This window comes from Molossus molossus, unplaced genomic scaffold, assembly GCF_014108415.1.
Source record: "Molossus molossus isolate mMolMol1 unplaced genomic scaffold, mMolMol1.p scaffold_m16_p_13, whole genome shotgun sequence".
Lineage (NCBI taxonomy): Eukaryota > Metazoa > Chordata > Mammalia > Chiroptera > Molossidae > Molossus > Molossus molossus.
The window spans coordinates 85,353,627-85,379,452 of record NW_023425348.1 but is presented as its reverse complement, the minus strand read 5'-3'; the positions used below and the strand labels follow the sequence as shown (position 1 = coordinate 85,379,452).

At 52.1% G+C, this 25,826-nt stretch overlaps 1 protein-coding gene across 8 annotated transcripts; it reads left to right on the top strand.

The window, feature by feature from the left end:
- Nucleotides 1-228: 228 nt before the first annotated feature.
- SLC43A1 (solute carrier family 43 member 1) lies at nucleotides 229-25,826 on the top strand. 8 transcript variants are annotated; one of them, XM_036257942.1, is made up of 15 exons: nucleotides 229-485; nucleotides 1,751-1,917; nucleotides 10,766-10,943; nucleotides 11,048-11,103; nucleotides 11,234-11,310; nucleotides 13,674-13,766; nucleotides 15,449-15,582; nucleotides 18,304-18,473; nucleotides 19,565-19,711; nucleotides 19,803-19,838; nucleotides 20,033-20,171; nucleotides 21,504-21,645; nucleotides 21,900-21,973; nucleotides 23,609-23,732; nucleotides 24,789-25,825. In XM_036257942.1, the coding sequence occupies exons 2-15, from the start codon at nucleotides 1,764-1,766 to the stop codon at nucleotides 24,930-24,932; spliced, it is 1,668 nt and encodes a 555-aa protein (XP_036113835.1). In that variant the 5' UTR covers nucleotides 229-485; nucleotides 1,751-1,763; the 3' UTR covers nucleotides 24,933-25,825. The 8 variants fall into 8 exon arrangements, with proteins under 8 accessions (XP_036113835.1, XP_036113834.1, XP_036113833.1 ...); XM_036257941.1 differs by lacking the exon at nucleotides 229-485 and adding an exon at nucleotides 989-1,094; XM_036257947.1 differs by lacking the exons at nucleotides 229-485; nucleotides 1,751-1,917 and adding exons at nucleotides 8,732-8,871; nucleotides 10,440-10,501 and having other exon boundaries at nucleotides 24,789-25,826.

Genomic DNA, 25,826 nt, shown 5'->3' with positions numbered 1-25,826 from the left:
CAAGGAAAGAGAGGGCGCTGCCTGATTGGTCTGGGGGGCCGCGGGAGAGGAGAGGAGGTCACGGTGGAAATTTTAGGTGCTGGGGCGTGTGCCGGGGACCAGAGTACGAGTCACGTGTGCGTGAAACTCGACCTAGGAGGAGAGCAAGGGAAGAGAGCCCCCGCCCCTACCTCAGGGTGCAGCCCCGGGCGGACGGGTATAAATACAAGCACTAACTCTTTAGGTCCACTTCTTCCCCGTCTCGCTAAGTGGACCGGTGTTGCCCAGGGGCTTCCCAGCTCCCCGACTTGTTCGAGAGGGGAGCACACCAAGCTGTCGGGCTGAACCCCGGAGGCCTGGGGACCCGAGCACCGAGGAGCGCCGAGCGGGTGCTGGTCAGGGCTGGGCCCGTGGGGCACGGGATACCGAGAGTGTGCACGCGCCGCTAAGGCGCTGCGCTCCCAGAGCGTCTGCAGCTGCAGGAGGGGCATCTGCCCCCACCCGAGGTGAGCCGCTGGTGGGGGTCGGGGACCAGCCGCACGCCAGCTGAGAGCCATGGGGCGGGTTGCCACCCACACTTCCAGGCTGTCCAAGAAAAACCCGTTACCTGAGCCCTTGGGTCCCGGGGTGCCCAGTTCTGTTTCTTCAAGCGCGTCCCCCCGCCCCCCGCTTCCTTTGGGCCCCTTCTGGCCACACTTCCTCTGTTCTGAGCGACTCTCCTCTCTCGGGGGTTGATTGGACCTGCTGGAGCGCCTGAATCCAAAGTCCCATTTCTCCAATGAGGGTACTGAGGTCCCCAGCGAAGCGACTCGTGCTTCCCCCTCCCCCGGCCCTTGCCCTCCCTGTCCCCCTTCTCTGCTTTCCTCGGTCTCGCCGCCCTGGCGGTTCTCCGCCCCCAAGTTGCCGGAGTCCCATCTCCTCCCACGGCCACCGCGGCCTCGGCGGGGGGAGCTCGGGCTCCTTCCCTCCCTCTGGTAAACACACCCGCCCGCCCGTCAGCCACCACTGCCCTTATAAAGTCAGCGGGCCGCCGGACTTCCTGCGGGAGCCCGAGCCCCCTCCCTGGGCAGGAGCTGGAGGGCGGGCTCCGAGGGGCGCATCGCAAGCCCTAAAGAGTGAGTGAGTGGTGCCCCAGGGTGCCGGGGTCGCAAGTGGGCCCGCCCTGGGTCTTAGTCCACGTGGCAGCTGTTGGCTTGGATCAGAAACTATAGGGACACCGGTCGCCTGGTGCGGAGTAGAGGAGGGCTAGCTGTCGTCCAGCCCCAGAGGCGAGGAGTGGTCCTATAGGGGCAACAGGAAGGGGGGTGTCTTAGGCCAGCTTCAGACTTCCCTTTCCTTCTGCTTGCTTCTGGGGGGTCCTTACTGGAGCAGGAGCTCGGATACTGGCCAGTGGTGGATCCAGAGTGCGCCCTGCCCTTTGCTGACCTTTGGGGACTAGGGAAGTGTGGGTTTGGCCCCTAGGAGCGGGGCTCTGCGCCTCCTATTCTGGGTGGAAGAGCCTGGCAGCGCTCCAGTAAGCTGTTGCACGCAGACAGACCTTTCTTGCCTCCAATAGTGGCCTGGCGAGAGCTCAGTGCCGCGTGCGCCCCTGGCACTGCCAGCACGCCCAGAGCCAGCTTGGCGGCACCCTCCGGAAAACCCAGTGATCTATGGGGCCTCCATGAAGGCCCCCACGTGGGCTGGCTCCAGGGGTCTCAGGAAGCATCACGATGCAGGACCCTTGCCAGGGGGGGCTGGGGGGCCCTTCACTCAGCGCTCTGTTCCTGTGCAGGCTCGCGGCCAGCATGGCCCCCACACTGCAGCAGGCGTACCAGAGGCGCTGGTGGATGGCCTGCACCGCTGTAGTGGAGAATCTCTTCTTCTCTGCCGTGCTTCTGGGCTGGGGCTCCCTGCTGATCATGCTCAAGAACGAGGGCTTCTATTCCAGCATGTGCCCAGGTATGCCCAAGAAGGGGACCGTTGGGCTGGGAGAGGGGTAGCAGAGAGGGTTGGTGGACCCTGGAGAAGGACAGGTGGCTGAGCGGACAGAAATCTGGGTTGCTTAAACTGGAGCACTGGACAGGAAGTTGGACTGCCCACTTCTTGACCTCTTCAAACTTCATCTAGAGAATGGGTGGCACTCTACCTGGTTTATTTCATCCTGACTGCTGGTATCCTGTTGGGCATGCAGATCCTGGGACTGACTGGCAGGGTCCTAAGCCTCTGATAGCCTCAGGTCTAGAGCAAGATATAGACTTCTAGAAGGGGACTGGCTAGAGCTAATTGGTGAGGAATTTCTGACTAGGACTAAATAAGGCCCAGGAGAACCTACAAAGTGGATTGACCAAAAAGGGCCTGCACTCCTTTTTCAGGACCTTTGAGCCCCCGTGTCTTCAAATCACCCATTTGTACAAAGTAATAGCTTTATTTCCTCTAGGCCGGGCATTGTAGATGGTTTCTATTTTCCATTTCAATAACCATGACTTTGTGTGATCCCCAGGGAGTGGGAATTCTAACATTCCATTTCTAAGGTCATCTAACCATATCTAACAAAATACTGCCCTGGGCTATCTGCTGGAAAGACATCTTCTTTTTCCGAGGGGAGCTGTGCCAACAAGCTCTGCCTAAGGACCTGGATGGATGTGGAATTTGGCCCTTCCCTTTATTCTGTTCCTCCAGCCTCCATACTGAGGAGCAGGTATTTGGAGAAAGACCAGGTTGAGTTTGAATTCCAGCTTCTAACACTTTTACCATCTGGGTGACATCAGTGAGTTCCTTAAAACACAGCTTCAAAGGCTTGGGCTGCAAAATGGGAATAATATGTATTCAGTGGGGGTGCTGTGAGTCAATGGTGCTTGATAAATATTAGTGTCTTCTTGGCTTTACTTGGCCCCTCCACGTAACTCACTCGGGGCACCTACCCTGGCTGTGGGAGAAAGCTGAGGCCTTGGGGGTGTCGCTGGAGAGGTGTTGATCTCTGCTCTGGGCAGCACTCACTCCACCACAGGCTGCTGTGCCCCTGCCATGTTATCTGTAAGGAAGCAGCAGGTGGCATCAAGGGATGGCCCCAATTACGGGGTAATGAGTGCTGGAGGAGGTAGAGATTAGCGTTGGCAGCTGGCCTGGGGAGGCAAGTTGGGTCAGGAGGAGAGGGCTTGGGATGAAGTGATAGCTGTTCCAGGGTGGCTGAGAGAACCAGGCAAAGAGCTAGAAGGGTTTGGGGAAGCCCTGTTTGCAAACGGAGGTAGGGAGCCCAGGTCCCCTCAGACTTGCTTACCCTGGAAACTAGTGAGGACTTGTCTTTGTGGCCTTGATGCCTGTCACTCTAGTAGCTTCTTCCTGTCTTCTCACCTTTTTGAAAATAAATCAACTTAATTTTTAAATTTTTTCTCTCTATTGATTTTAGAGAGAGAGGAAGGGAGAGGGAGATACAAACATCAATGTGAGAGAGAAACATTGATCGGCTACCTCCTGCATGCCCCCCACTGGGGATCGGGCCCACAACCTGGCGTGTGTCCTGACTGGGAATCGAACTGGTGACCTCTTGGTGCATGGGTCGACGCTCAACCACTGAGCCACACCAGCTGGCTGGGCTAAATCAGCTTTATTGAAGGTTTGACATATTTGTACACCTCAGGAGCCATCACCATAATCAATATTTAATATAGAATATTTTATCACCCCCACACTCCTGCTTCTCTTTTGCTGCCCACTCCGCTACCTGAGTTTATCTATTTATTTTTAAAATTTTTTTATCCTCATCCGAGGACATTTTTGCATTTATTTTCAGATAGAGCAGGAGGGAGAGAGGGAGGAAGAGAGAGAGAGAAACATCGATGTGAGAGAGACACATCAACTGGCCGCCACCTGCGGGACCCCAACCAGGGCCAGGGATGAACCACAACCTAGGTACATGCCCTTAGCGGGATCCGAACCCAGGACTTTCTGGTCCATGGGCCAACGCTCTAACTGCTGAGCCAAACTGGCCAGGAGTCCACCTGAGTTTTAAAAAATAGGATAAGAGCTTTAGTAAGACATGTCACATGTCTTAGTAATAGATACAGGGATGTAAAGTATAGCACAGGGAATATAGTCAATAATATTGTAATAACTATGTATGGTGGCATAGGGGTAGTAGACCTATCAGGTGATCACTTCATAATGAGCATAAACGTCTAATCACTATGTTGTACACCTGAAACTAGTATAATATTGTATGTTAACTGTAATTGAAAAATACAAAAATTAAAAATTAAAAAGCTATTAAACATAAAGAAATGGTCTTTGAAGAAATAGTTGCAGTTGAATAAATATACTCAATGCCTGCAAAGAAAAAAAACAACAACCAAAAATAAAGTATACGATTTAATGGTTTGTAGTTGTGCCACCATCATCACAATTTCAAACATTTTCTTTACCCCAAAGGTAACCCTATACCCATTAGCAGTACCCACACTCATCACCCCCTTCTACTTCCAATTGCTCATCTACTTTCTGTCATAGGTCTGTCTATGACAATAATAGATTTGCATATTCTGAACATTTCATATAAATGGCATCTTATAATATGTGGTCTTCAGTGACAGTCTTTTTCACTTGGCATGATGCTTTCCAGGTTCATCTATGTTGTGGCACATGTCTGGACTTGGTTTCTTCCCATTGTTGGGTAAAACTCCATTGTATGGGTCTACCACACCATCCACTCATCAGTTGATGGCCATGGGGCTCCTTTCCACTTTTTGGTTTTTATGAATAATGCTTCTATTTGTGTACAGGTTTTTGTGTGGACACACACTTTCCTTCCCCTTAGGTATATACCTAGGAGTGGAATTGCTGGGCCATAGGGTGACTCTGTGTTTAAACTTTTGAGGAACTGTTAGACTGTTTTCCAAAGTGTCTGCACCAGTTTACATTCCCACTAGTGGTATATGAGGGTTTTAGTTTCTCCACAACTTAGACAACACTGGTTATTACTTATCTTTTAAGTCCTCACCCGAAGACTTTCTCCATTGATTTCTAGATAGAATGAAAGGGAGGGAGGGGGACAGAGAGAGAGAGAGAAAGAGAGAGAGAAAGGAAAAACGCATTGATGTGAGAAAGACACATCGATTGGTTGCCTACCACATGTACCTGACCAGGGCTGGGGAACAAACTTGCAACCCAGGTATGTGCCCTTGACTGGGAATCAAACCCCAAACCCTTTGGTCTGCAGGCCAACGCTCTAACTGATGAGCCAAACTGACTAGGGCTTATCTTTTTCATTATAGCCATTCTAGTGGACATAAAATGTTAACCTCTTGTGATTTTGACTTGGGATTTCCCTGATGACTAATGATGTTGGGAATCTTTATGTGCTTCTTGACTATTGGTACATCTTCTTTGGAGAAACGTCTATTCAGATCCTTTGCCCATTTTTAGTTGCATTGTTTGCCTTTTTATTATTGAGTTGTAAGAGTTTTTTATATTCCAGATACAAGTCCCTTATAAGATAATGATTTGCAAAATTTTTCTCCCTCTGCGGGTTGTGTTTTCACGGTGTCCTTTGGAGCATAAACGTTTTCAATATTGATGACATCCAATCGATGTAGTTTTCCTTTTGCTATTTGTGTTTTGGTATCATATTTAAGAAACCATTGCCTGCCCAGCCTGTGTGATTCAGTTGGTTGAATGTTGTTCTGTGGACCAAGAGGTCACCAGTTCAATTACTATTCAGGGCACATGCTCAAGTTTTGGGCTTGATCCCCAGTGAGGGGTATGCAGGGATCAGTTGATGGATGTTTCTATCCCTCTCTCCCTATCCCTTCCTATTTCTCTCTAAAAAAATCAATAAAAACATTTATTTACTTATTTTTTATCCTCACCCTAGGACATTTTTGCATTTATCTTCAGATAGAGCAAGAGGGAGAAAGGGAGGAAGAGAGAGAAAGAGAGAGAGAGAGAGAGAGAGAGAGAGAGAGAGAGAGAGAATATGAATGAGAATGATGTGAGAGAGACACATCGACCAGCTGCCACCCACACAACCCCATCTGGGGCCGGGGACAAACCGCAACCGAGGTACTTGCTCTTAGCGGGAACCGAACCCAGGTCTCTCTGGACTGTGGGCCGACGCTCTAACCGCTGAGCAAAACTGGCCAGGGCAAAACATTAAAAAAAATATAAGAAAGAAACCATTGCCTGATCTAAGGTCACAAAAGTTTAACCTTATATTTCATCCTGAGAGTTGTATAGTTTTAGCTCTTACATTTGGATCTTTAGTCCATGTAGAGTTAATTTTTGTATGTGGTGTGAGACATCCACTTGGTGTTTTGAGTTGCTCAGAAATGAGTTTGCATCTGAGCCTGCTTGTGTGGGATCACTAGAGGTGACTGAAGTAGACCGTTCTATTCTCAGAACTTATTTGTCCACTCTTGGCAAACAGGGCAAATGTCTCTCTACCCTTACCTCTCTTCCCTTCAAGGGGCTCCATTCTCAGTCCTTGAGACATCAGGCTGATTGGGGGTGCTATACTCCATTCTACCTCAATCATGCTGCCAGATCAAAAATGCCTACTTTCTGTTTCTTGAAGCCCCATTCATTGTGGTCTCAGCCTCTCTCTATCCAGGATCAGCCCAGGAATACGTGTCCCCATAGGGAGTGGAAACAGGAAGGCAGCGTCACCTCCAACTCTGCTATGGGCCAGTCATCTGATGTGAGCCAGTTACTTAATTTTCTTACTATCTCAGTTAGTGTATCTATAAAAAGCGACCAATACTCACTACTTTAGGGCTGTTGTGAAAATTAAATGAGAGCAAGACTGCAAAATTCAGACAACTGGTGGAGGTTGTTATGTTCTGGACTCAGTTTTGCCAGCATTTACTGTGTGACCTTAGGCAAATCACCTACCCTCTCTGTATCTCCACTTCCAAGACTGTACAGTGATGTGAGGACCAGATGATGTCATTTTAACAAATGTGGAGCTCATTACTGAGGTGTTTCTTAGTGTTGGCGTTGGGGTTCCCTGGCCACACCCTCTGTCTTCTCAGTGCTTTCTGCTCTCCCTCTGTTGAGGTACCCCCCTGCGTGAATGGTTGACCCACTTGTAGGGCGTCACAGCTAAAGAGGACTGTGTCACTCAGAATTTAGGCAGGGGCAGTTCAGTTTATCACACACTGCTTTGTATCCCACATAAGTGCCCAAATAAGAAAACAATGGCTCAAGTTCATTAAGCAGTTACTATTTGCTAGTGAGATCATTCGTCCTCACAATAAATTTGTGATGTAGGTGTGTGATGTGATGAGAAAGCTGAAGCTCAGAGAGACTGAGTAATTTGCCTGAGGTCACACAGCTAATAAATAGGAGCAGAGTGAGTATTCAACCCCAGACCTAACTCTGGACCCTTTATCCTAGGCCTGGCGGAAATAGTGTAGATGTCTCTCCCTGACCTCCTTCAGCTTAGGTCCTCCTGTAGGAGTCCAGATGTAGGCTAGTTTAGCTGGCTACGGGAGTTTTGGTGAGAGCACCTGTGTCACTTGCAGGAAAGTGAAGCAGCGGGGTGAGGAAGTGCTCACTTCCTGGAGACAAAGAAAACAGGATCATTTTGTGGGTTTGTGTGCTCAGCAATCCCCAGAGCCAGCCTGTCAGGGGGCTGCCACCACTATGCCCATTTCACAGGTGGAATAACAGAGCCTCAGGGTTTCAGCAGCACAGCCACGCTCTGGACTCCAGAGGCAGAATGCTTAACCTTGACCCTGTTTTCCAGTGTTTCTCAGACCTGCTCATTTGTTGTTCACCTTCACGATTTTACTGTTTCTGGTGTCAGAGGTGCTGTTATTTACTTAATACTGCCTTTTAAATCAACCCACTTAAAAATAATTAACCTCATTTTAAAGTGTCATATGCTTGGAATCTTGGGTTTGATATTATTTACACACATGCATATATACCTCATACTCGTTTCTAATACATTCATATGTACACATATGTTTCTAATATACATATATATATGTTCCTCTATACATGTGTATATCTTTGTATGTATGTATATGTGTGTGTGTGTGATACTCATTCAAATAGTTAATAACTATAAACCATGAAACCCATTCCCTGTGCCTCTTAAACCCACCTTGAGCACCCCACCTGCTATGCATACCACACTTGGGGAAACACTGTTTTCCCTGGCTCCTAAGCCTAACCCCATCGCTAACCTAACTCCTTGACTTGTCTGTGGAAGTGGGGCAGTTGGGTTAGATTTCAAAGACCTCTTCTGTTGTCTTGACATGGGGAGAGTCTAAGAGGTCTTTGCATCTTGGCCTGCTTCCCTCTTGCTTCAGAAGTCTGGCTTTCTTCAACCACACAGAGTGATCAGGCCTCAGGAACTAGCTCGGATTAGTCCAACTCACAAGAGGCTGATCGATAAACCAGAGAAACAAACGCATTCATTGACCTGGAGCTATTATCAACCCATGGGGCTGGACTTCTGCACCCGTGGAAGGGCACACTGACTTGGCAGCAGGCACTTGGGCTTGGGAAACTAATGAAGCTGCCTTCTTCAGGACAGAGAGGCCCTATGGTTGGTGCAAAGGAGAAGCGTTGGCTCTGGACGTGGTCTTGACTTTGAATCTGAGCCTGCCTGTCAGAAGCTGTGAGGCTGTGAGCTGCTTTGCTTCTCGGAGCCTCATCCTCTATAAAATGGGAATTGTTGTTGTGGGGGTTAAATGAGATACTATATGAAAAAGCCTCACACAGTGTTAATTAATTTAGAGCTACTGGGACGGTTTGTAAGAGAAAGTGTCTTTTGATTGTCAAAAGTGTCTTTTGATTGCAGGGGCAGTGTCTAATTCAGGGGCTGCAAACTCAAATGACAACAGAGGCCAGCCAGTTAATCGGCAAATCAGGGCAACTGTAAGATGGGTATGTCTGAGAGCTAAAAGTGAGGTGAGGACTTGGGTGACTTTCAGGGGGCAAGCCCTGGTGAAGAGAGGTGGCTCCACTCGGCCCCAGCAATGGCCAGATCTGATTTCTTACAGAGAAGCCAGAATTCTGGATTTTTATGTAATAGCTCCTGATTTTAGACTGGCACCCAATTAAAATTTTCCAAGCCACACAAAATTTGTGTGTGAGCCATTGCTGGTCCTCTGTTTGCAGCCTCTAGCCTAAATTACCTTTGCATTTCTTCCTGCTTTACCCACTGTCCCAACAGAGTGCTTGCCATACAGTGGATGTCCAATAAGTGACTATAGATGGAATAAATGGGCACAGACTAACCTGGCGGAGAAATGAACAGTGATCATAAAGATCACTAAATCATGGATCAGCCTGAACCCCAATGGTTGTGTGGTCTAAACCCCTAACCACTTCTTCCAGGGGCCTGAGCACCCTTCCCAGCTTCCTCAGCAGCTCGTATCTCCTGACAGGATACTCACCAAGGTCCAAGGTGTTTCCTCGCCTGGTTGGTCCACATTCACGATCTGAATTTTTTTTTATGTTCTTCCTTATGTTAATACACAGATCACTTCACCCTTCTGCCACCTGCAAGTCCTTCAACTATCAGAACTCAGGGTCATGGTCCCCATCCGGAGCAGGGGCTCCCCCACCCCAACCCCCAGTGTCCAGGCACTATCACATCCTCCTATCACAGCACCTGTCACTCTTTAAATCAGCATCCATTTGTTTATTAGCTAATATAAACCCCAGGAGCACTGAGAGCTTCCTGTCTTATTCACTGTGGGATCCTCAGCTCCTAGAGAAGAGGTTGACCACATCTGACCCTCCGGGGCGGGGGGGGCTTTATCTCTCCTTCACCAGCTATTTCGGGAGCACCTTCTCTGGGCCAGGCACTGTGCACTGTGTTCTGTTGGAGAAGGCCTCTGTTCGCCTTCTCCAACAGAATCTCCTAAGGAGCCTGTGGGTTCTGCATTCTCTGCTCCCTTTTACAGGCAGGGGGCCTGGGGTTCAAAGAGGGGGAGTTTCTGTCTAAGGTTGCACAGCTAGTAAGGATGGTGGTGGGAAGGCAGACCCTGGTCTGTCTGCCTTCCAGGTGCACCTTGAGTTTGCCCTTGGCAATGATGCCTAAGTAACAAACAGGCAGTGGAGCTGCCACCTCATGGCTCGCTGAGCACTGAGTGAAGTGAAATCACCCTCCCCCCACCACAAGCCTTTTTCATTGACTTGTCACAACTCCAAGTTGGCAGTTTACGTGGAGGACAGGGCCTCCAGGTGAACTTCTGAAGGATATTGGAGGGCAGCACCCTGGTCCTAATTCTGTGCCTCAGTTTTATCATCTGGAGATTGGGGAGATACTTTATTGGCTGACTCATGGGGCTGTTGAAAGTTAATTCAGTGACCATGGAGAACAATGCCTAGAACATAGCTAAATGGTCTGTAAATATTAGCTATTACTTTTGATCAGAATGTCATTTATGGGGAAAGCTTCATCTAAAGTTGAAGTGAATTCTTGTTACGTCATCTAAGCATCACTCACTGATTTTGTTCCCAAATCTGAGGGTGCTTCCTGTTGGCAGTCTGCCCACTAGACGCTTGGACATTGAGTGAATCTTACAACTTGGTAAATACTTTGATCTCCATGATCATGTTTGAGCTGGTTGAGGCTTCTGATTAGACTTCCCCTGGGTGAGATACCAGTTGCTATCATTTATGGAGCCCCTTCCCCACCAGAGTAGATATGACTCTAGGCCACCCCCAAAGTCACCAGGCTGGCAGTGAATCAGAGGCATGGTATTTGAGTACCGGACCCCTGATCCCAGGCCCCTCTCTCCTATGCCCAGCTGCTCCGGCTATTATGTGCTGAGCCCTACTTTCCCCTCCTTAGCTAAGAACACCACTAACATCACCCAGGATGCACAACCCCGGTGGCCCAGCTGTGACCATCAGGAAGAGATGCTCAACCTGGGCTTCACCATCGGCTCCTTCGTGCTCAGTGCCACCACCCTGCCACTGGGGATCCTCATGGACCGCTTTGGCCCCCGGCCCACACGGCTGGTTGGCAGGTGAGGTGGCTGGGCCAGGCCTTGGGGAGCTGGAGGGCAAGGACTGCTGCTGCAGGGGGAGGGGAGGTTCAGTGTTCATAGTCACCACCCCCCCATCTCCACAGTGCCAGCTTTGCTGCATCCTGCACCCTCATGGCCCTGGCCTCTCGGGACACCAAAGGTGAGAGGTCTGGCCTCTGGTGCCACCATGAGAAAAGAGTGGGTGGGATAAAGGTGATGTTTACCCCACCTTCTGCCCTTGGTCTCCCACAGCTCCCAAAAGCTCTCATCCACCCCTCTCCCCTTCCCAGTTCTGTCTCCATTGATATTCCTGGCGCTGTCCTTGAATGGCTTTGGTGGCATCTGCCTAACATTCTCTTCACTCACGGTGAGTATGACAGGCTCTGGCTTGGCAGCAGGGCACTCAGGAGTGGGTGGGGGTAGGAGTGAGTGAAGGTGAGAGTGGAGAGGGCCAGTGGACGAAGATCACGTGTGTGCGCGCGTGCCCTGAGCCCACACTGTCTGTGGAGCTCTGTTCTAGGCACTGGGGCTGCAGCACACACAGCACTGAACGTCCTCAGCTTCCTGGAGCTTGCATTGGGGGTTTGGGGGAGAGGCAATCCCCCAAACAAGTGCACTAATAAATAACATCTGTAGTCATAGTGCTGGAAAGAAAATAAAACTGGATAATGCGATAGTGACAGGGAGGGGACAGCTTGGGACAGTATGTGTTTGTCTCACTGTGTACTTGTGGTGCCGTCCACTGGAAAGGGCACAGGTGAGAAGGCACAGGTATTTGTGCGTGTATTTGATTGAATCATGAAATTGCCAACACTTGACTGCACTTGACCCACAAAAACGGTTTTATCACATGGCTTGATCTCTGAGGCATGTATGTGAGTTTTGATGTGTGTTACTTTAAGTGTACATGCTTGTGGGCCAGTGAGTATAAAGGTTCAAGGCTTACGAGTGTGTGGTGAGGGGAGCGGTTGCTGTCTGGGCTAGCCTCTGGCTGGAGTTGGTTATTTATTTCGGATAAGGGTTGCCTGACCACCAAACTTCCTGTTTTTGGCTGAATTTCACCCCAGCCCTTCTTCAGTCCAGCCTGGGACATTTCACAACTCTCTAAGGAAGCAAATCCCTTCCTCCCCGCGTCCAACCTCCGCAGCCCCTTCACCACGCTGTGCATCTTGGCTCAGGGCCCCAGATCCCTTCTCACCTGCCCTGCGCAGCGGCGTGGCCGGGGACCTAACCTTAGACCCGGTCCTGGCCGGCCTAGGCGTCAGGCTTGGGGGGCTCTGCCTGCGGACCGCCCACTGCTCCAACCCCGGCCCTGCGCTAGCAATTTCCAGCCAATGGCAGGGCCTGGCGCCAGCCCCGCCTCCGGCCCCGCCCCCCAGGCCTCTGCGCAGCTCGGATCCCGCCAGGACAGATCCAAGCCAGGACGTCCAGTGCTGCCCAGCGTGTCAGCCTTGGGTTAGCGGAGCTGGCCTTGCGCCCTGCTGGGTGGAGACAGCGCCCTGGGACCCTTGGGTTGGGGGGCGGGGTGGCGGGGCGGTGTCAAAGGCCTGGCTGTTCTCGGTCCTGGCACTTCCCCTAGTGGCCTTGGCAGCGTGCCTTGCAGATACAGGTGCCAGGGAAACCTGTTCCGAGTGGGGGTCAGCCTGGCCCCACACCCTTTTCATAGCTACTTGGAAGTTATTGGGGGACTCAGTTCTCTGTGTTTACCCACCTTCCTTTCCAGGGCTATTTGAGGTTCCCTTCTGGGCTTCGGTTTTCCTCTCTGTGGAGACGGTAAAAGCCTCTAAGGCCCTTCTCAGCTATGGGATCTATTGACCTGGGGAGGATGGGGGGGCCTGAGTGGGGTGTACACAGAGGGTGGCATGACTTTGTTTTCCCCTACCCTGAGGGCCTGGCTCAGGCCAGTGAGCAGAACACACAATCAGTTAATTCTCTACTGGTGGGAACTCTGTGCATGTCAGAGCCACCTCCCTGACACCTGGCCTCCCTTAGTCCCACCCTCACCTCCCTAGCTGTCCCATGACTTGTCCCAGCTCAGCAGAAACTGTAGATTGGGGCATTTGGGGCCACTGGGAAGGTTAAGGGGCACCATTTCGTTACAGAGCCAGCCCTGGTCACAGCCTTGGGTCTGGAGTAGAACTGGAATGGCCAGACAGGGGAGAAAGTCATTACCGTGCTCTGTGAACTTGAGTACATTTCTTCCCTCTCTGGGTCTCAATTTTCTCTTCCATCAAATGAATTGCATTAGATTAGTACTTTTAAAATATTCATTGATTTTCCAATTACAGTTGATATGCAATATTATATCACTTTCAGGTGTACAACACAGTGATTTGACATTTATATACCTTAAAGTACATAAGTGTTTCTTACACATTAATTTCATGGGTTATTAAGAGGCATCACAGGGTAAAGTGGCTCCATAAACAATGAACTTGGGAAACCCTGGGAGTTAAACAAGATTGGCAAATTTCTCTGTGCGAGTCCTTTTTGGAGCCTTTTAGATGCTAGAGTGCCTCGGGAGACAGTAGGAGGGGTTAGAGCAGTTTCCGACATTGATTTGCCTTAGAACTTGTCTGTGGTGTCTCATGGGGCTAGTGTTCTTGGAGCTCACTGTGAGGACACTGGGTGGGTGCATCCAAGTTTCTCAGGCAGGGCTGGGAAGGAAATGGGAGGCCTGGGTGTGTGTCAGGGTCTCCCCTGCTCACAGGCACTGTCCTCCTCCCTCAGCTGCCCAACATGTTCGGCAACCTGCGCTCCACTATCATGGCCCTCATGATCGGCTCCTACGCCTCTTCTGCCATCACGTTCCCAGGAATCAAGGTTTGGAACAGCTTGGGGGGATAGTGAGGTCATTGTGTTTTCTTTTTTTTGCCTTGACATAAGAACTGGGTGGGGCGAGGGGTGTATGTAGTGGCTGGAGCCTTGTGACTCAGTTCCTGCCATGCAGAGGTCAGTTCCAACCACCTCTGGGAAAAGCACTGAAGCGTCGTGGGAAGAGTCCAGGTGCTGTTGCCCACCAGTGGGTCTGATTTCTCTGTTCTTCTCTTTTCCTTCACTGTTGTCCTAGTCCAGGCCTCCACCCTCTGTCCTGGGCCAGCACAGGCTTTCTCAGCGGGTCTCCTTGCCTCTGATCATTTCTTTCCCACTTGTCATTCACACGACTTACAGAGTGATCGTAGATGGAGCACTCACTCACTCACTCACTCTGCTTCACCTGCAGAATCAAGTCCAACCTGTTTGTAGGCATTTAAGGCTCTTGGTTCTCTGGCCTTATCCAATCTTTCTGGCCACATCTCCTTCCCCTGCCCTGGAGAGGCTGGGTTCAAGGTCACAAAGCTAGTCCATGCCAGGCCAGACCCTAGGCAGGTCAGCAAGGTGGACCCGGAGCCAGAAGGCCCGAGTTCTAGTTCTGGGCAGGTTTGGGGTCTTGTTTCTTCCTCTGATATCAAACGGTAACAAAGCTCCCTTTCAACTGGCCCACAGTATGCCCCTTACATTTCACCTCGAGCAGTTCATTTAGTAGTTTAGAAGGCACCTGCCCAGCATCCCCAGAGGAGTTCACAGTGTACATTGGGGGCGGGGGGGGGGGGTGGTGGTGGTGGCTGCCAGCTGGTCAGGTAGCAGCAAGCATGGAAGGTGGTGGTTCTCCCTTCTCTTCAGCTAAGACAGCGGGGTTTGAGGAGCCACAGGTATCCCCACTCATTTGGGATGTGGCCCTTTGAAGCTCTGTGCTGCCCTTAGGGAAGAAAGAGTCCCAAGGCCCAAGGAGCCCCCAGCAGGAGCAGTTTTCCTGAGCAGCACTGGAAATCTGAGCAGGAGCGGGGTGGGGCGGGGGGGTGGGGGGTAGACACCAGTCCTCCCAGGGTGGCTGGGAGGACAGAAGAGTGACACCATCTCCCAAACCTGGCTTCCCCAGCAGAGGGGCTGACGCAGTGGCACAGAATCCCAATCCGTTCAGACCTCCTTGTCCTAGGGTAGGAGGCTGTGTGCAGAGCACGCCCCCCCCCCCATCAGCACCTGTGAAAGGTGAGATAAGGCTTGTTAGCTTGGGTTTGTCCTTCCCCCGGGGAACAGGCCAGGAAGGGGCAGGGTAAACACGGTCAGGCCTGGTAAACCTAAGCCTTCGTTCTCTTTTGTACATAAAACGAAATGACATTTTGGTGTTAAACAAACACGTACAGAGTCATAGGCAAAATCTCTGTGTCTTTTTATGATGATCATGAAGACTTCAAAGACTCTGAGCTGTAGTGGGCAACTGGGGTACCTCATGGGAACTACTTCACCCCACTCTCGGGTGAAGCAGTGGAAAGGGAAGAGGAGGGTGGTGGCTTCTAGGCCTGACTCCAAACTTCCTGCCTTGGTTTCCTCATCTTCAAACTGGTTGCAAGGAGTGGGGTAGAGGAGACCTTCTCTGAGGCCTCTGAGGCTGGGGCTGTACCTCGGCTGGAAGAGGGGGTTCTGGAGCCGCTCGACCTCCCCACGGTCCGCCTCCTCTCCCACAGCTGATCTACGATGCTGGCGTACCCTTCGTGGTCATCATGTTCACCTGGTCGGGCCTGGCCTGCCTCATCTTTCTGAACTGTGCCCTCAACTGGCCCAGTGAAGCCTTTCCCGCTCCTGAGGAAGGCAGCTACAAGTGAGTGGCTCTGCAGGGCCCTGGCGGGGCGGGGGGCTCCCTTCTGCAGAAGGGAGGCCAGGGGTGCGGTGGCACCGTGGATGGAGTGAGCTTTGAAGGCAGAGGCCTGGGTTTACAGGTCGCCTAAGTTGTCTGAGCTCTGCTTTGTCATTCTTACTGTGGGCCTGATCCTACACACCCACGGGTGTTTGGAATAGACCTGGCTCATAAGAGGCAGTCAAAACATGGGGACTGTTTTTATTATTATCCTTTCTGGGTTTGGAGAACAGGATCAGAGTAGGAGGGACCCCAACAATAGCCATGTGGACCCAGGAGGGGGATCCGAAGGAATCATATATTCCACCCTCTGTGGGGCAGCCTGAGCACCAGCTTTCCCCAGCTCATCAGTTCACTAGGACGAGAGTGTGTGTGTGTGAGTGTGATTGTGTGAGAGGGTGAGGGTGTGTGTGAGTGTGTGTACGAGTGTGTGTGAGTGTGAGAGTATGTGAGTGTGAGTGTATGTGAGTGTGATTGTATGTGAGAGGGTGAGGGTGTGTGTGAATGAGTATGAGTGTGTGAGTGTATGTGAGTGTGAGTGTATGTGAGAGTGTTGTGTGTATGTGAGAGTGTTATGAGTGTGTGAGTGTGAGTGTATGTGAGTGTGAGTGTATGTGAGAGTGTTATGAGTGTGTGTGTGAGTGTATGTGAGTGTGAGTGTATGTGAGTGTGAGAGTGAGAGTGTATGAGTGTGATTGTGTGAGAGGGTGAGGGTGTGTGTGTTTGTATGAGTGTGTGTGAGTGTGAGAGTGAGTGTGAGTGTATGTGAGTGTGATTGTATGTGAGAGGGTGAGAGTGTGTGTGAATGAGTATGAGTGTGTGTGTATGAGTGTGAGTGTATGTGAGAGTGTTATGAGTGTGTGAATGTGAGTGTATGTGAGTGTGAGTGTATGTGAGAGTGTTATGAGTGTGTGTGTGAGTGTATGTGAGTGTGAGTGTATGTGAGTGTGAGAGTGTATGAGTGTGATTGTGTGAGGGTGAGGGTGTGTGTGAGTATGAGTGTGTGAGTGTATGTGAGAGTGTGTATGAGTATGATTGTGTGAGAGGGTGAGGGTGTGTGTGTGAGAAAGGTTGTGAATATGAGTATGAGTGTGTGAGTGTGAGTGTATGAGAGTGTGAGTGAGTATGATTGTGTGAGAGGGTGAGGGTGTGTGTGTGAGAAAGGTTGTGAATATGAGTATGAGTGTGTGAGTGTGAGTGTATGTGAGAGTGTGTGTGAGTATGATTGTGTGAGAGGGTGAGGGTGTGAGTGTGTGAGTGTATGTGAGTGTGAGTGTATGTGAGAGTGTGTATGATTGTGTGAGAGGGTGAGGGTGTGTGTGTGAGAAAGGTTGTGAGTATAAGTATGAGTGTGTGAGTGTGAGTGTATGTGAGAGTGAGAGTGTATGAGTGTGATTGTGTGAGAGGGTGAGGGTGTGTGTGATTATGAGTGTGAGAGTGTATGTGAGTGTGAGTGTATGTGAGTGTGTGTATGAGTATGATTGTGTGAGAGGGTGAGGGTGTGTGTGAGAAAGGTTGTGAGTATAAGTATGAGTGTGTGAGTGTGAGTGTATGTGAGTGTGATTGTATGTGAGAGGGTGAGGGTGTGTGTGAATGAGTATGAGTGTGTGAGTGTATGTGAGTGTGAGTGTATGTGAGTATGAGTGTATGTGAGAGTGTTATGAGTGTGTGAGTGTGAGTGTATGTGAGTGTGAGTGTATGTGAGAGTGTTATGAGTGTGTGAGTGTGAGGGTATGTGAGTGTGAGTGTATGTGAGTGTGAGAGTGTATGAGTGTGATTGTGAGAGGGTGAGGGTGTGTGTGAGTATGAGTGTGTGAGTGTATGTGAGTGTGAGTGTATGTGAGAGTGTGTATGAGTATGATTGTGTGAGAGGGTGAGGGTGTGTGTGTGAGAAAGGTTGTGAATATGAGTATGAGTGTGTGAGTGTGAGTGTATGTGAGAGTGTGTGTGAGTATGATTGTGTGAGAGGGTGAGGGTGTGTGTGAGTATGAGTGTGTGAGTGTATGTGAGTGTGAGTGTATGTGAGAGTGTGTATGAGTATGATTGTGTGAGAGGGTGAGGGTGTGTGTGTGAGAAAGGTTGTGAGTATGAGTATGAGTGTGTGAGTGTATGTGAGAGTGTGTGTGAGTGTGTGTATGAGTGTGTGAATGTGTGAGTGAGTGAGTGTGAGTGTGTGAGTGTATGTGAGAGTGTGTATGAGGTGCTTCACAACCAGGCACATAGGGTGCCCATCAAACAGCTGGTATTTATTTTCTCCTGTATGCCAGGCACTGTGCTTGGCCCTCGTGCCATCCTCAAACAGCCCTATGACGTGGATTCTGCCATTAACTCCGTTAGTAACAAAGGCCAGGAACAAAGTGACTTTCCTGAGGTCATGCCTTTCAGAGGGGAGTGTACCAGGCTCTCTGACTCCAGTCTGAGTTCTTAATGCTGCCTCCATGGCAACAGCCCCAGTGGAAAACAACTCAGCCACCCTTCATTTACTGGGCGCTAGGCTGGTCCCTGGGCCTTGCTCTGAGGGACTGAGATGTGAGCCCCGCACTAGTGAGCTCATCAAGGGGAATGTTAATGCTGGGCAAAAGGGTGTCAGCACCCCAGGGTGACCGGGACAGCCCCCTAGAGGAAGCTGCTGCAGGTGGGCTTTGCAGGGCTGGTTCCTACTTGCTCCGGCCGGGCTGCCGGCAGGAAGAAGATCAAGCTCACCGGGCTGGCCCTGGATCACAAGGTGACAGGCGACCGCTTCTACACCCATGTGACCAATGTGGGGCAGCGGCTGAGCCAGAGGGCCCCCAGCATGGAGGAAGGTGACATCTTCTCCCAGGATGCTCGTGGCACCTCAGAGAACCCTCGTGACAGTGAGTGTCTGGTCAAAGTGCCAGCCTTGGGGACTGGGGACGACGGGCACTCATGCCCAAGGGCTCATTTCTCCCCTCTTTAGTTCTCACAACACCACATAATGTAGGTGGGCAATCCCCATTTACAGAATGGGGGGGTGGGGAATGGGAATCAGAGCTCAGAAAACTCTGGGAAGTTCAGATCTTGGGGTATTCTGCTGGATTCCTGGGGTGAGGGAGAGAGGATGGGGCAGGGTCTCCAGGCCTGTGGGGCAACTGCTTTCATCAGGGCTCCCTGCGATGGCTGAGCCTCTTGCATCAGGTGAGCGGGGCCCTCCAACACCAGGCTGGCCAGTGCCCCCTGCTGGCCCCAGGGGGAGCTGCAACCTGCCTTCTGCCTGGGCCACTTCCCAAGGTGTCAGCTCTGAGGTTAGTGGCGGGAGCACCCGCCTTGGAGTCAGGAGCTGGGGGTTTGAGTCCCGCACCCCTGTTACATGCCATATGACTTGGATAGGTCACTTAACTCTGCTCTCACTTTCCTCATCTCTTAAACCAGCACTGATAACACCCATCTCACAGGGAAGTTAGATGTGAGGACTGAATGAAGCCATGGACGCAGAAACCTTTTGTGAAATGCAGAACTGCCGTGCAGTTGCTAGGTGGTATCCCCCTGCTGGTCCTTCAACAGCTGAATTACGGGGGCATGAGCTGAATCTGGCTGACCGGCAGCTCCCAGCCCCGTGAGCTCGGGCAGGTCACTGGCCTCCCTGAGCCGCAGCCTCCCCTTCTGTAATACATGGCAAAGACAGGGGTGTTGCACAGTTGGATTAAATGGGATAATACGTGTCAAGTGTGCAGCACATAGTGTTTCATAAATAGTAGCTAGAGTTATTATTACCATACCAAGCATATGGTTTTACATCCAGAAGTCACCTGAAAATGTTTGGTTGAGATAGTTACAGAGCTGGGCAAGAACTTGGAGGCCAGTGAGTCTGAACCCTTGTTTTTGAAGAAACTAATTTCTATCCAAAGTCACAGAGTATCAGAGCCTTGGACATTCAGAGGGAAATGGAAGATCTGGGGCTCAGGGGTGGCTCCTGCTGTCTCCCCAGAGTCTGTCCCCTTCCGCAAGAGCCTCTGCTCCCCCATTTTCCTGTGGAGCCTCCTTACCATGGGCATAACCCAGCTGCGGGTCATCTTCTACATGGCTGCCATGAACAAGATGCTGGAGTTCCTCGTGACCGGCGGCCACAAGCAAGGTGAGGTGCTGCTGAGCCCACGGGGGACACAGGAGGGTCACCCTGGTTGTGCTCCCCTCACTCTGGCTTCTCCCCCTGCTCCTCCCAACAGAGACTATCGACCTGAAACAAAGAACAGAGGAGACAGGTAGGGGGTCGCAAACAGACCCTGGCCTGCACCCACCTTGCCATTGCGCACTTGGCAGGGAGATCTGATTCTGTGGGGTCAGAGGAAGGCTGTGTTGGCATTCCCTCTTCTCCACGGGAAGTGGGTGGTGCCCACTGGGCTGCTGGCTTCCCTCGTGCCAGCTCTTGACCCCACTTCCTTCCCACCCTGTCCAGTTGGATTCTACTCCTCCGTCTTTGGGGCCATGCAGCTGCTATGTCTGCTCACCTGCCCTCTCATCGGCTACATCATGGACTGGCGGATCAAGGACTGTGTGGACACCCCCACTGAGGGCATGGCCCTCGGAGATGCCAGGTGACCTGCACAGGGATGGTGGTAGTCAGATGGTGCTTTTCATTTTCTATGTGTTTTCACATCCAGCATCTTATTTCATTCTCCCAAGAGCCCTGAGAGAGCAGAGGTAGCTCCCCATTTTATAGATGAGGAAACTGAGGCTAAGAGGGGACACGACCTGTTTGATAAATACCGCTGACACTGAGTGCTGACTGTGTACTAGGCACCTTGCATTGTCTTATTTAGTCCTGCAACAGCTCTCTGAGGAAGGTACGTTATCCTCCTTTCACAAATGAAGACGCTGAGACACAGAAAGGGTAAGGAACTTTCCCAAGATCACAAGCGTTTAGTAGCGGGCTGCAGAACCTGTGTTATAAAAGGCACACTGCAAAGCATTCTCAAGGCTAGGAGGAGACAGAGTGCCAAAAGCCCATGGCCTTTGTCCTATGAGGCTGGGAGAGGGAGACAAAGAGAGGTGTCTAAGGAGTGATCGGTGGCGTCCCTTCCTGCCAGTGGTGCCCGGGCCTGGCACCAGCCTTCCTCCTCTGCCCTCCGCTCCTGGTGGCCAGAGTCTATGCGCAGGGCCCTCTGTCCAGGACCGATGCCAGCCTGCCCTCATCCCAGCCTACTGACCCCTCCCCTGAGCCAGCCTGGAGCCCAACCCTGCCACAGAGAGGGCCTTGCGGGGCAGTTGCATTCCTCCAGGCTGGTGGGCAGAGACACCTTCCCCATAGAGGTGGTGTGAGTGCTCCCCCTCCGCACCTTCCTTCCGAGTCTCAGATCTCAGTGTGTGAGTGACATCCTTGGGATCTCTGTCCAAATGCAGATTCCTGGGCCTCACACCCGAGAGTCTGCGGTCTGCAGTCTGGGCTGAGGCCCTGGAGTCTGCATTTTAAGAAGTCCCCAGTGATGCTGGTGTAGTTGGTGGGGGAGCCACACTTTAAGAAACGCAGGACTTGCCTGGCAGGTGTTGCTCAGTGGTTGAGCATTATCCTATGCACCAAGAGGTCGCTGGTTCGATTCCCGATTCTCGGTCAGGGCACATACCCCAGTTGCTGGCTAGATCCCCAGTGTGGGGGGGGGGGGGAGGAGGAGCATACAGAAGACAGCCGATTGATGTTTCTCTCTCATTGATGTTTCTATCTCTTTCTCCCTCTCCCTTCCTCTCTATCTCTAAAATCAATGAAAACATTAAAAAAGTAATAATACACGCAGGACTGGAGAAACAGTTTTTCCTTTCCAGTTTCCCCACTGGCAAAAGCATAGTGGAAGGGGGAGGGGCCAGCCGAGCGCTGGGAGCTGCCTGGAAAGTAGAGGCAGCGGCAGTGGCTGGTGATGATCTGTCCTCACCAGGGACGGGGTTGCCACCAGATCTGTCAGGCCGCGCTACCGCAAGATCCAGAAGCTCACCAACGCCATCAACGCCTTCACCCTGACCAATGTTCTGCTCGTGTCTTTCGGCTTCACCTGCCTCATCAACAACTTACACCTCCAGGTACCCACCTCCGCTCTCCCCACCCTCCCTGCCTCTCAGGGCTCCTGCCTTCCCGGAACCGGAACCGGAACCGTGGTCCCCCTCGGGGTCTGTTTCCTAGGCTTTCCAGGGAGTGTTTCTGGTAGGTTGGGTGTTGGAGGCGGTTGCTTGTATAGGTGGGCTCCGTGAGGCTCCGCTTCCCTCTTCCCATCACCCACCCTTCGTCCTGCCTGCATCCCGCCCTTAAACCTCTTTCCTCTCCCTCTTGGTTTCAGTTTATGACCTTTGTCCTGCACACCGTGGTTCGAGGTTTCTACCACTCGGCTTGTGGCGGCCTCTACGCTGCAGTGTGAGTGAACCTGGTCTGAACTGCCTTTCTGCCCCCCCCCCCCATCAGCAGAGGGTCCCAGAGCAGAGATAAGAGAAAGGGCCCCAGACCCCCTCTAAGGCACCCCTTCCAGCCCGGGGAGGCATGGCCTCCCCAGCTTCCCTGGAACGCTGGCTCTAGGAGGATGGGGTGGATGGAGAAGATCCATGGGGATCTGGGAGGCTATCTGGTCCACTGCCCGCTTCGAGCTCCTCTCATGACGGGAGATCACGTCCTCAGACACAGCCCACCCCCTGTAGGACAGGTCCACTGTCACAAAGTCGCCTCTTAGAGGAAGCTGAAGTACTTGGTTTGCCGACACTGGGTCCTGTGTCTGCTCTCTGGAACGGCCCCCCAAGTGGCCTCTCTCCCCGTGTCAGCCCTGTAGATATGTCCAGACTGCAGTCTTGTTGCCTTATAATTTTCGTCCTTCCTGTTGAATGCCCCCAGTTCCCCTTCTTTCTTTCTGATCCCTTGTGTCTGCGAGGCAGGAACACAGGCTATTACAGTAGCGGTGACAAAATCATGACCGTTATTGAGTACGTGTTTGGTGGTGGGCACTGCGGGGCACTTGACCAACACCCCCTAGCTGAAACTCTTGGCAGCCATCTCAGGTCTGTTCCCTTCATTGGCTAAAACTGGGGTCACTCTTGATTCTTCACTTCCTCACACCCCACACCCAATCCAGCAACCATCCTGCCCACTCCATATCCAACCCTTCTTATCAGCCCCCCCCCCACCAGCCCCGTTCTGGCTGCCCTCGCCTTCCCTCGGGCTATTTATAACGCAAGAGCTGAAGACACCTGTTGGGACATAAGTCTCTTCATGGCACTGCATGGCTTCCCGTCTTGTCTCGCTCAGAGAAAAAGCCAAAGGCTTTATTATGGCTAAAAGGCCCCACAAGATCAGGCCCGGGGACCTCTCTGCCGTCTTCCTTACCCTCCCCCCATGGCCTCATAAACTCCATGCATATTCCCTCTTCTCAGACATTCTTCCTCTAAGATGCACGGCTGTCTCACCTTCTCTAAGTCTTCACTAAACTGTCCTCTCCTCAGTGACACCTCCCCTGGCCATCCTATCTATACGTGCAAACCCCTTACACCCTCCCCCCTTCTCTGCTTAACTTCTCCCCTTGGCTCTTATCACTGGCTAACACACTCTGTCTATATCTCACTCACTGGGTGACTACCACCCGCCCCACCAGAATGCCACCTACACAAGGGCAGGAATCTGTTGGTTTGGTTCATGGCTGAATCTCCATGCACCTAGACTGGCACCTGGCCCACAGAAGGAGTTCAGTAAATATTGGTGAGAAGAATCAATGAACAGCCTGGTGAGGTTAGGGCTAGCCTTGTTGTCAGTGGAGGAAGTGAGGCTCAGAAAGGTTGAGTTACTTGCTTTATCACATGGACAGTAGGTGTCAGAAGCCAGTTTGGTGGCCCTGACGTCATAGCACCCTCCAAGCCATGGACCAAAGAGCACACACATAGATCCTGAACCCTAAAGCTCCACCCTACCTGGCTGACAGAGAGCAGTGTCTGGGGAAGGGGACAGGAGGGGTGCCGGGCAGGAGAGGGCCGCACATCCTTCATGCTTGGCACCCCCTCTCCTTGACAGCTTCCCGTCCAACCACTTTGGGACGCTGACCGGCCTGCAGTCCCTCATCAGTGCCGTGTTTGCCCTGCTCCAGCAGCCACTCTTCATGGTCATGGTCGGACCCTTGAAAGGAGACCCCTTCTGGGTGAGAACTGGGGGTGACATGGGGGAAGCAGGAGCCCCTTTCCTGGGTGCAGCCCAGGAGTTGGGGTGGGGGGTTTGCACGTGGTAGACTCCTTGCCTCCTCTCATCTCAGCCAGGAGGTACCTTGGAAGTCTGTAATCTGGGGGCCCCTAAGCTGGCTGCCGTCAGAACCCCTCACAGAGTGCTAAGAACACATTCCCCAGACTACAGAACTGGTGGCTCTTGGCTGGGCCCAGGAGTCTGTTTTTAATAAGCTCCCTGGTGACACGTGAAATGGCCCAGTCCTGATCCGATCCAGTTCCACCCAATGCAGGGACCCTCTCCAGCAACCCCAACAAAGGGGCCCCCTCCAAGCCCCCTCAGGAACGGTGCCACTCCTGCACGAGGCAGCAGCCGATGGGACTGTTGGAAAGGCTTTTCCTTACATTGAAAGGACATCTGCCCCCCGAAAGCTCTCTCTGTGCCCCCGTGCGCCACTCACTCCCATAAACCCTTCTCCCATAAGAACCATGAAGTGACAGTGACTATTTACAGGGCCTTCCCTAGGTGCTGAGCATGTCGTGTGCTTTTATTGCTTAATCTTTGCCACAAGGGGCACTGAGAAGGAGACACTGAGGGTGGAGATGATTTGCCCAGGGCCCCAGAGCAATGCCCAGAGCAATGTGGAGGGGGATGCGAGGCGAGTCCAAGCCTGCATGCGGCCACTGTGCTGGGCCTCCAGAGCCTCCGTCCTTCAGGCTGAGCACCCCAGCTCCTTTTACTACCCCAAAGCCTCTTCTCAGCACCACCAGTGATCCCACAGTCAGGGTCCTCTGTGGGGCAATGGCATTAGCTGGGGTTCAAACCAGGCTCTGCCGATTTACAAGGTCGCTCGACATCACCTGAGATGCTGCTGGAACAGTGACTGAGCACAATAGGTTCTGGCTGTTTTCATCGTTCTGGCCCAGGACCTGGAGCGACATGGCTGCCTTCTCCTTCCAGTTGGAGGCTGCAGTGGGTCCCTGAGGAAGATGAGGGAGAACGGGAACCTATCTGACTCCCTCTCTTTGCCCTCAAGGTGAACCTGGGCCTCCTGCTCGCCTCACTCCTGGGGTTCCTGCTACCTTCCTACCTCTTCTACTACCGCGGCCGGCAGAAGGAGTACACCACTGACTGGGAGGGCCCCCTGAAGGGGCTGGGCAGCTCCGAGGTGACTGCATAGACCTCTGAGGCCAAGGGACCTGGATGACAGGCAGCTAAGGCCTGCGCAACCAAAGGGAATGCCTCCTACGGCTTTTATACCTGTAATATATGCACAAAGCCAGGGGCCGTGCATTTATAAATACCAAGAGAAGTTCTATTTTTATAGGGACTTGCTAAAAGGGGAAAACAATCCCTAAAAAAAAATCCCCCAAAGCAATGCACCCTTGACTGAAGACATCCCCTGTGCTAGAAGGATGGGCCTCTTCCTCCTGGATTGGAGACCAGTGTGTGGGGCTGCCCTTCTTCTGGGCCTTCGTCCTCCTGCTGCCTCCTGGGGCTTGTGGGATCAGCCAGCAGGCTACCCCCAAAGCCCCAGCTGTGCAATGCTCAGAGTGTACATGCGTGTGTGTGCACATGCACGTGTGTGTGTGTGTGTGTGTGTGTGTGTATGAACCCACCTTCCCCAAGGGGAAAGGGGCCTGAGGTGCTGGCTGTGTCCTGGATGGGGTGTGGGGAGTAAGCCTTTTCCAGGGGCCGGAGGGCGGGTTCCCTCCCTGGTGCTGCTTCTTGCAGATCTCAGAGGAAATAAAAAGGGAAGTGAGAGACTGGCTGGCGTGTGCTTGTGTCTTCCCACAGCTCTACCCATCTTCCTCACCCAGGCTTGGCTGGGCATTAAGTAGGACGCCCACAGTGCCAGCCCGTCCACCTCTGGCTGGCTGGCTCGCCTCCCTGTTCTCTCAGCCATGCCCTAATCTTAGAGTCTGGCTCCAGACCCTGCCCTCTGCTCCCGCCTCCATGTCCCTGGGTTTGGGTATATCCAGGAGGCTGAACTGTTTGCATACAGGGGTCAGGGCAGGATGCTTTAGAAAGAATGGATGGCCCTGGCTGGTTTGCTCAGTGGTTAGAGCGTTGG

What these genes read in the sequence shown, in the direction of transcription:
- SLC43A1 (XM_036257942.1), top strand. Translation starts at nt 1,764, where the DNA reads ATGGCCCCCACACTGCAGCAGGCGTACCAGAGGCGCTGGTGGATGGCC. An exon ending in GGCCTCTCGGGACACCAAAG is followed by an intron (nt 11,104 to 11,233) that starts GTGAGAGGTCTG and finishes TCCCCTTCCCAG; the next exon opens with TTCTGTCTCCATTGATATTC. An exon ending in ACAAAGAACAGAGGAGACAG is followed by an intron (nt 19,839 to 20,032) that starts GTAGGGGGTCGC and finishes CACCCTGTCCAG; the next exon opens with TTGGATTCTACTCCTCCGTC.